The sequence below is a fragment of the Eimeria necatrix genome, genomic scaffold, assembly GCF_000499385.1.
Source record: "Eimeria necatrix Houghton genomic scaffold, Enh_scaff257, whole genome shotgun sequence".
Classification (NCBI taxonomy): Eukaryota; Apicomplexa; class Conoidasida; order Eucoccidiorida; family Eimeriidae; genus Eimeria; species Eimeria necatrix.
In genome coordinates, this window is record NW_013653134.1 from 27,501 (window position 1) to 37,500 (window position 10,000).

General features: G+C 49.9%; 1 protein-coding gene across 2 annotated transcripts; it reads right to left on the minus strand.

Moving 5' to 3' along the window:
* Positions 1 to 6,244: 6,244 nt before the first annotated feature.
* ENH_00035270 lies at positions 6,245 to 9,931 on the minus strand (the record flags this gene model as incomplete). Of its 2 annotated transcripts, none has more annotated exons than XM_013580396.1 (1): positions 6,245 to 9,931. In XM_013580396.1, one exon carries the CDS (start codon positions 9,929 to 9,931, stop codon positions 6,245 to 6,247), a length of 3,687 nt encoding a protein of 1,228 aa, XP_013435850.1. The 2 variants fall into 2 exon arrangements, with proteins under 2 accessions (XP_013435850.1, XP_013435851.1); XM_013580397.1 differs by having other exon boundaries at positions 6,245 to 7,435.
* Positions 9,932 to 10,000: the final 69 nt, after the last annotated feature.

Genomic DNA, 10,000 nt, shown 5'->3' on the forward strand with positions numbered 1-10,000 from the left:
GCTGCTGCTGCTGCTGCTGCTGCTGCTGCTGCTGCTGCATAATGAAGCAAAACAAGTGAAATGCAGCAGCATTTGTTTCTTTTTGCTGCTGACCTGGTCAAGGAGGTTTTCTTTTTCCGCAATGTCTGCTTCGACTGCAGCAGCTTCTGCTGCTGCTGCTGCTGCTGCTGCTTGCAGCCCCACGCGCTCCAGCTGCAGCTGTGCTGCATCAAATTCAATTTTAATTAATTCTTCTTCTTTCTTTTTGCACTCCGACAAAAGCTGCTTCGTCTCCTGCAGCAAACCCCAAACCCTAAACCCTAAACCCTAAACCCTAAACCCTTGGCTTTTTTGCATTTACTTTTTTCGCCTTTTCTTACGCTCTCCTCAAGCTAGCTGGGCGCCAAAACCTAAACCCTAAACCCTAAACCCTAAACCCTAAGTCTCAAACCCATAGGCGTGACCCCTTCAGCCCCAAACAGTAGCCCATTTGGGTAAACCCTAAACCCTAAACCCTAAACCCTAAACCCTAAACCCTAAACCCTAAACCCTAATTCACCTTGTGGTGGGCAGTGCCCGCCCTCGCAAGGGACTCTTGATTGGCAATTGTTTCGAAAATCTTTTCGGAAATTAAATTTCGTTTTTGAATTTTGTTTTGAAGTTCGCGAGACGCGGCCTGCGGGTTTGGAACATTTATTTATTTTATTTATTTATTTTATTTATTTATTTTATTTTATTTGTTTTATTTTATTTATTTATTTTATTTATTTATTTTATTTTATTTACTTTATTTTATTTATTTTATTTTAGCTATTTTTATTTTATTTATTTCTATTTTATTCCTTTATTCTGTCGTTTTGTTTACTTTTATTTTATTTATTTTTATCTTATTCTTTTGTTCTTTCGTTTTGTTTATTTTTATTTTATTTACTTTTATTTTATTCTTTTATTCTTTTGTTGTATTATATTTTTATCTTATCTATATTTACTATGTTCTTTTATTCTTTTGTTTTATTCTTTTATTTTATTTGCTTTTATTCTATTCTTTTGTTATTTTGTTTTATTCCTTTTGTTTGATTCTTTTTATTCTTTTTTTTGTTTTACTGTTTCTATTTTACTCTTTTTATTCTTTTATTCTTTTGTTTTATTTCTTTTTTATTTTACTCTTGTATTCTTTTATTTTGTTCTTTTGTTTTATTATTTTTATTTTTTACTCTTTATTCTTTTATTCTTTTATTCTTCTATTCTTAATTTATTATTTTTACGTTTTAGGAACTGCAAACAGAACAAGTTCGCTTTTAGGGTTTAGGGTTTGGGGTTTAGGGTTTAGGGTTTAGGGTTTAGGGTTTAGGGTTTAGGGTTTAGGGAGGTTTGGGGTTTAGGGTTTAGGGTTTAGGGTTTAGGGTTTAGGGTTTAGGGTTTAGGGTTTAGGGTTTAGGGGGGTTTAGGGTTTAGGGTTTAGGGTTTAGGGTTTAGGGTTTAGGGTTTAGGGTTTAGGGTTTAGGGTTTATGCAGGGCGCGGGAAACACCCCCGCGTTGGTGAACAGTTTGTTGACTTCGCTGTGCAACATTTCGCCCTTCAGCGCGCCTCGCTCTGTCTCCTGAGATCGTCGATGAGGCGTTCCGTTTGGGTGTTGTCTTTTTCGGCCTTTTCGAGTGCAGCAGCAGCAGCAGCGGCAGTAACTCACTTAATTAATTAATTAATTAATTAATTTGTTAATTGATCTTTAGCTGGCTTTTTAGTTTGCTGCTGCTGCCGTTGAAGCAGCACAGCGGGGAAGCAGCAGCAGGAGCTCGTGCTGCACTAGCTACAACAGCAGCAGCAGCAGCAGCAGCAGCCGCAGCAACAGCAAAAGCAGCAGCAGCAACAGCAGCAGCAGCAGCAGCAACAGCAGCAACAGCAGCACCAGCAAGAGCAGCAGCAGCAACAGCAGCACAAGCACCAGCAACAGCAACAGCAGCAGCAGCAAAAACAGCAGCAGCAACAGTAGCAGCAGCAACAGCAAAAAGACCAGCAGTAGCACCGCAAGAAGCAGCAGCAGCAGCAGCAGCAGCAGCAGCAGCAGCAGCAGCAGCAGCAGCAGCAGCAGCAGCAAGAGTCGGACCTCTACTTCTCGCGTGTCCAGAGTTGCATTTTGCAATTTATTGTTTTGATTTTCAATTTCTTTTTTTATTTTCATTTCTGCTGCTGCTCTTCGCTCGAGGCCCTGCATGCAGCTGCCCAGCTGGATCCGCAGCTGCTTCTTTCCTGCTGCTATTTCCTCTATCTCCCCTGCAGCAGCAGCAGCAGCAGCAGCAATAGTGGCAGCAGCAGCAGCGGCAGCAGCAGCAGCAGCAAAGGCGACAAAAGTAAAAGCAGCAGCAATAACGGAAGCAGCAGCAGCAGCAGAAGACGAGGTCTGCTGCTGCAGCTGCTGCTGATATTGCTGCAACGGCAGCAGCAGGAACTGCCTGGCAGAGCAGAAGCAGCAGCAGCAGCAGCAGCAGCAGCTGCTGCTGCTGCTGCTGCAGGAGCAGCAGCAGCAGCAAGGGCGTACGCTGGGCTTCTTGAATGGCGTTTTTGGAGTTTTGTTTGTCTTCTTCTTGAGCTTTAATTTGAACTTTCAAAAGATCTTTTAATTCATTTAATTCAAAAACTTGATTATTTAATTTATTTAAAAAAAGATCTTGCTGCAGCCGCAAACTTTCTGCTGCCTTTGCTGCTGCTGCTTCCTTGTAGGTCTCCCGGCGCTTCAGCTGCGCGCAGCAGCAGCTGCTGCAGCAGCAGCTCTTTTAGTTTCCGCTATTTGCTGCTGCAGCAGCAGCACTTTTAGTTTTTACTATTTGCTGCGGCAGCAGCAGCTCTTTTTTATTTTTGTTATTTGCTGCTGCTGCAGCAGCAGCAGCTCTTTTTTATTTTTATTATTTGCTGCTGCTGCAGCAGCAGCTCACTTATTTTTTGCTTTTTCTTTTTCTACCTGCTGCAGCCTGCAGCTCACCTCCTTCTACCGCAAAACCTGCTGCTGCTGCTGCTGCTGCTGCTGCTGCTGCTGCTGCTGCTGCTGCTGCTGCTGCTGCTGCTGCTGCTGATTCCTGTTATTACCTTGATAGCATCTTCTAGTTTCTGGGTGTGTCCCTGTGCTTTTTGCAAAACAAAATTTAATTCATTTAAATCTTCTCTGGCCTTGGCTAGCTGCTCTGCTGCTGCTGCTGCTGCTGCAGTCTCCGCATGCAGCGCTTGTGCAGCAGCAGCTAGCGCCTCCTCGCTAGCGGCCCGTCTCTAGAAAGCAGCAGCAGCAGCAGCAAACGCAGCAGCAGCAGCAACGGCATCAGCAGCAGCAGCAGCAGCAGCAACAAAGGCATCAAGCCACGAGCAGAAGGAGCAGAAACTGCAAGACCCGCAGTAGCTGCTGCTGCTGCAGCAGCAGTAGCTGCTGCTGCTGCTGCTGCAGCAGCAGCGATAGCAGCACCAGCAGCAGCACCAGCACACTAGCACTGGCACAAGCAGCAGCAGCAGCAGCAGCAGCAGCAGCAGCAGCAGCAGCAGCAGCAGTTACTTGTTTGACAGTTTTTTCTTCTTCAGCCACTTGGTTAATTCTTGCTTTGAGTCTTTTTAACTTTTGCTGCTCCTCATAAAGCTGCTTCCCAGTTTCTTCGTGCTGCAGATCGACCTTTTGCTGCTCCGCCTTTTGCTGCTGCAGCGCGTGCTGCAGCTGCTGCAGCTGCTGCTGCTGCTGCTGCTTCAGTGCTGCTTGAGCCCCCCTCAGCAGCGGGTGGTCCGGCGGGAGTCCTGAGGTGTACGTACACCTCAAGTGCTTTGAGTTTTAATTTATTATTTTATTTTTTTAAATTAATTAAAGTTTAGTTTTTTATTTTGAATTAAAATTCAACTTTTAATAAAAATAAATTAAATTTGCAATTCAAAAACAAACTTTGTTATTTGTTTCTATCTTTCGATTAAATTAATTATTAATCTTTTTTAATTTTAAATTAATTACATTTTAATTCATTTTTAATTCTTTGATTTTAATTAATAGATTAATCTTTTTATTTTAATAAATAATCATTTTTTATTTTTTTATTTTTCCTTTTTTTGTCTGCCACATAAGTCCTTTTGCTGCTGCCTTTGCAGCAGCAGTTTATTTCATTTAGTGTTTTCTTTTTGATTTAATAATTTGTTATTTTATTTATTTTTATTCATTTTTAATTATTTTTAATTAATTTTAATTACTTTTAATATTTATTTATATTTTCATTTATTTGTCTTTTTATTTTTATATATTTTGCTGTTTAGCTGCAAATTCTCGCCTGGATGCCCCGGGGCTGCCAGCTGCTGCTGCTGCTGCTGCAGCAGCTGCTGCTGCTGCTGCACCTCCATCATTTTTGTTTCTTTTATTTCTCCCCTTTGTTTTGTTTGTCTTCTTTTTGATTCTTTTTATCTTTTTTTGTTTAAGTATTTTTGCTTCTTTTGCTGCTTCTGCTGCAGCAGCAGCAGCTCCAACGGGCAGCTGCTGCAGAGGGTAGCAGCAGCACAAGCAGCAGCACAGCGTGTCACATAGCAGCAGCAGCAGCAGCAGCAGCAGCGCAACCATGCACCACAGCTGCAGGCGCAGCTGCAGCAGCAGCAGCAGCAGCAGCAGCAGCAGCAGCAGCAGCAGTCCGTTTTATCGATTCGCTAGTCAGTTGTCTCCCATAATATGAATAGCAGTTTGTGGACTTGTTAATTAATTAATTAATTAATTAATTAATTAATTTGCAACTACTTATATATATAATTGCAATTGAAAAAGGCAAAAAGAAGGAACTATTACTTGTTTGTGCTGCTGTACACAAGTACCTTAGAGCAGCTCGAGATCTACTTTGTTTGTTTTTGCAAAAAGGCCAAAAGTGTTTCGAAAATACCAAAAAAGGAATTTATTTTTAATTTAAATCTTTTAGCTTTCTTCTTCTCGCGAAGAAAAGGAAGAAGAAGCAAAATTCATTTGCTGCAGCAACTGACACACGAGCGCATGCAGCCCCAAAGCCCCGCAGCAGCTTTTCCTTTTCATTTTGTTGCTGCTGCTCGCAACTCCGAATTTAATTTCTAATTTATAAAAGTGTTTTAATTTTAAATTCAAAAAAAAGAAAAAACGAGGGTTTGTTCCTCCGCGGTCCCGAGGTGTACGTACACCTCAGGAAGACCGGCGGTGTACGTACACCTCAACAAGACCAGCGACCGCCAGCGCCTGAACTTCCGATTTTGAGCAAAACTAATTCTCAAGTTGAGACTTTAGCTTTTTAGGATTAATTTAGAGTTTTATTTTGCATTTTTAACCCATTTGGCCCTCAAGGGGCCCCTCAAGGGCCCCTTACAGGGTCACCTGGGGCCCCCAATTGAAGGCCCCCTGGGGGCCCCAACTAGGGGCCCCTGGAGGGCCCCCAATTAGGGGCCCCTGTGGCCGCCCAACTAGGGGCCCCAGGGGCCCCAGGTGATCCCCAATGGGGGCCCTCCAGGGGCTCCTAAATGGGGGCCCCCCAGGGGCCCCAATGAGGGGCCCCTGGGGGGCCCCTCGTTGCCCCCCAGGGGCCCCTCGTTGGGGGCCCCCCAGGGGCCTCTCATTGGGGGCCCCACAAGGGGCCCCCAGTTGGGGGGCCCCAGGGGGCCCCCCATTAGGGGCCCCCAGTGCCCGACTGGAGGACTGAAATGGATTTTTAGATTTTGTAGATTCAGTTGTATATTGCAAACGGGTGCTGCGGTGTACGTACACCTGAGTTGGTGGGTACTGCTGTTTGCAAAGAAACCTTGCACGGCATTTATTTAAAGTTTTATTTCTTTTCTGCTTTGTTTGCGAATTAAAAAGGCATTTTATTTTATTCAATTTTTAATATTTGCAGGAGAGGGACTGCTGCAAATTATAATTCTGCATAAAAGTTCATTTTGTGTTTCTTTTTCACTTTATTTATTTAATTCTTTCCGTTTAATTCAGCTTTCTTTTCTTTTTTATTTATTTATTTGACTATTTCCATTTAATTCGACTTTCTTTTATTTATTTATTTCTTTCCATCTAATTCAACTTTCTTCTTCGAGCCCTTTACTCCGGGTGTACGTACACCGCAGCGGCCTCTGTGGGGTTTTGCCCCGCTTTGAATTCGCCACTTTTTGAAATTCTTTTTTCTGCTTTTGGGCCAACAAGTGGCCACAATATCGATTAAAGTCCATTTAATTCATCAAAAGTGCATTTAATTCACCAAAAGTGCATTTAATTCATCAAAAGTTCCTTTATTTTCATCAAAAGTTCCTTTTAATTCAATTCTTTTCCCCTTTTTGGCCCCCCACTGCCCTGTAAAAGGCCCTTATTTCCGCATCTGCTGCAGCATCACCAGTGTAAGCCTCAGCCCCCAAACCCATTTCATCTGCCAGCCACCCGGGGGCCCCGGGGGCCCCAAAAAGCCCGCTGGACCCTCCGGGGGCCCCGGGGGCCCCAGGGGCCCCAGGGGCCCCCGGGATTTCTGGGGCCCCGGGGGCCCCAGGGGCCCCAGGGGCCCCTGGGATTTCTGGGGCCCCAGGGGGCTCTGGGGCCCCAGGGGCCCCTCCAGGGGCCCCCCTAGGGGCCCCAGGTATATCGAGGGTCTCAGGTACCCTGGAGGCCCCAGGGGCCCCCAGGGCCCCCAGTTTCTTAGGGTCCTCTAGGTCTGAAAGGGGGGGCCCCAGGGCCCCCAAAGAGGGCAAATCCTGAAGGGTAAATGAGGCCTTTGAGGCCCCTGAAGCCTCCAGGGTACTGGGGGCCCCCAGGGTACTGGGGGCCCCCAGGGTACTGGGGGCCCCCAGGGTGCTGGGGGCCCCCAGAGTGCTGGGGGCCTCCAGGGTACTGGGGGCCAGGGTACTGGGGGCCCCCAAGGTACTGGGGCCCCCCTGGGTACTGGGGGGCTCCAGGGTACTGGGGGCCCCCAGGGTGCTGGTGGGGGCCCCCAGGGTACTGGGGGCCCCCAGGGTACTGGGGGCCTCCAGGGTACTGGGGGGCCCCAGGGGGCCCCCCAGTTGGCTTAGAGGCTGCTGCTGCAGCGTTTCATTATTCTTTGAATTGGTCTCAGTTTCGCTTTCTTCTTTGAAGTCATTTATTCCGCTAAAAGAGTCCATAAAAGGGAAAATGGGGGCCCCCATGGGAGGCCAGTCCACGAAGCTTGGGGCCTCCGCTGCTGCTGCTGCTGCTGCTGCTGCTGCTGCTGCTGCTGCTGCTGCTGCTGCTGTTTCTTTCTGCGTGTTCAGAGTTGCTGCTGTGGGGGAAGAAGCGGCGTTTGCGCTGCTGTCCCCCAAGGAGGGAAATAGGGGCGGGAGCGCCAGCGTGCCGCCTCCGCTGCTGCTGCTGCTGCTGCTGCTGCTGCTGCTGCTGCTGCTGCTGCTGCTGCTGTTTGCGCGGGCGATTGTGTTGAACCACCTCTGGAAGTCCTGCTGCAGCTGCTTCCTGCTGCGCTCGAGAGTGAGGTGGACTCTTTTCATTTCTTTTTTGGTTTTGTTTAGTTTTTCAATCCAAGAAATATATTCATTTCTGTCTTTTTCGACTTGCTGCAGCAGCAGCGCCTCTCGGGGGCAGTCCTCTGCTGCAGCTTCGGGTGTACGTACACCCTGCAGGTGCTGCCGGATCTTCAGCTTCTCCAGCTGCGCCCGCGCTGCAGCAATTCTTTCTTTTGCTGCTGCTGCTGCTGCTCGCTGCCCCTCAGCAGCAGCAAACAGCTGCTGCAGCAGCAAACAATCTGCTTCCACAAATTCACACTTCCGGGCACTTCGCCGCAGCACTTCCAAAGCTTTTCCCCTTTCCTTCAAAAGTGCTGTGGCTTCAGGCCCAGCTAGCCAGGGGGCCCCCTGGGGGCCCCCCTGGGGGCCCCCCTGGGGGCCCCCCTGGGGGCCCCCCTGGGGGCCCCCCTGGGGGCCCCCCTGGGGGGCCCCCTCGGGGGCCCCCTGCCGCTGGGGGCCCCCTGGGGGCCCCCCTGGCGTTGGGGGGCCCCCCGGGGGGCCCCCTGGGGGCCCCCCCGGGAGCAGCTGCGGGGCCCCCGGCGGAGCCCCTGGGAGGGGGCCCCCCAAGCTGCTGCTGCGGTGGCGGGGGGGCCCCCTAACTGCTGCTTCGACTGCAGCACGAGTGACAGCAGCAAGAGGGTCTCTGCCAGAGTCTGCTGCTGCTGCTTCCGAGCTGAAGTGAATAATTCCCAGCAAAGTGGCAATCTCTGCGTCTCGCTGCTCTATGTGCAGCTGCAGCAGCTGCAGCGCCTGGTGGCACTCGCTGCTGCTGCAGCGCCCGCTGCTGCTGCTGCTGCAGCAGCAGCTGCTGCTGCTGCTGCTGCTGCTGCTGCTGCTGTTGGTGTTTGCTGCTGCTAGGGCTTGTCTGTATTTGTCGCGGAGCAAGTTGAAGCAGTAAGCAGCTAGGCGCAGGTCTTTTGCTGCCACGAGGGTTTCTTGCTGCTGCTCTGCAGCAGCAGCAGCAGCAGCAGCAAGGAAAGAGTCGACTTCTGCAGCACACCACTGCTTCTCGACTTCAGTGAGTTCGGTTTGCTGCTGCAGCAGTTCCGCTGCTGCTGCTGCGTCCCCCTGCTGCTGCTGCTGCTGCTGCAGCTGGCCGAGGAGGACCCCGCGGGGCTGGTGCAGCGGGATCTGCTGCTGCTGCTGCTGCTGCAGCTGCTGCAGCTGCTGCTGCAGGCGTCGGTTCTCGCGCTGCAGCCGCAGCAGCAGCAGCGCGGGGTCTTCTTCCTCGTTGACTTGCGCGGAGTTTTGGACTTTCGAAACCACTTGTGCAAATTTTAAAGTTTTAAAAGTTTCTAAAATACTTTTTGCTTCCAAAGTTGCTGTTGCTATCATCCGAGTTCTGCAGTTGCCCCCCAAGGAGTCCTTCAGCACGGAAGTCAGCAGCGAGTTCCGGTACGGCACGTGTCTGCTGCTGCTGCTGCTGCTGCTGCTGCTGCTGCTGCTGCTGCTGCTGCTGCTGCTGCTGCTGCTGCTGGTTTGCTGCTGCTGCTGCAGCGCGAGGATGACTTGTTCGAGGTAGTGGAGGGACAAGTTGATGCTGCAGGTTTCTTGGAAAAGAGTGTTTTTGGAGTTGTTGGAAAAAGTCTTTTGGAAGTTATTTTCGGAGAAGTTTTGAGAAGAAACTTTGTTTCTTTCGGACCCCGCCAAGTCCACCAAGTGCAGCTTGGCCCTCCTGCTGCTGCTGCTGCTGCTGCTGCTGCTGCTGCTGCTGCTGCTGCTGCTGCGGGCGCGGCTGGCGATCCAGAGAGTGAAGATGCAGTGGGACCTCGTGGAAGTTTGGTTTCGAAAAGTTTCGGAAATAGTTCTGTTGGCATCTCCGAGAAAAAGAAGTTGGAGGGCCTCTTCTTCGGAGGCGACGGGGTGTACAGACAGCCCGCGCAGCAGCAGCTGTCCGCGCGCGTCCGCCGCGGCCTCGACTCTGCGACTTTGCGCAGCAGTTGCTGCTGTTGCTGCTGTTGCTGCTGTTGCTGCTGCTGTTGCTGCTGTTGCTGCTGCCAGCAGGTCAAAACCCCTTTCCTGGTAGATCTCCAAATAAGAAACTCCAATCCAAAAGTCAGCAGCACGAGCGGGAGCAGCAGCAGCTTCGAAGACCCTCGCGAGCGCCCGCGGGATTATCCCGCGCTGCGCGAACCCCCCGCTGCTGCTGCTGCTGCTGCTGCTGCTGCTGCTGCTGCCGCTCATGGTGAAGGTCTTGCCCGAGCCCGAGGGCCCGTAGGCAAAGACAGTCCCATTGACCCCTTTTAACGCAGAGTCCACGAGGGACTCCGCCACAACTCGAAAGACTTCTTCTTGGGAACTCTGAGGCCCCAAAACTCCGTCAAATTGGAAAAAATGCTCTTTAAAACTGTCTCCAAGTCCTCCAAATGGCACTTTTACTTTTATGGACTTTCCCGCCACCCGCAAAGCCCCGCCGCTCTCCCCCGGTCGCAGCCGTACGTACACCTCAATGCCCCCGGGCCCGCAGCCGCTTTCCTCCATTTCTTTTTATTTCTTTTTTTTTCTTTTTTTCTTTTTTTTCTTTTAATTCTTTTTTCTTTTTCCTTTCTT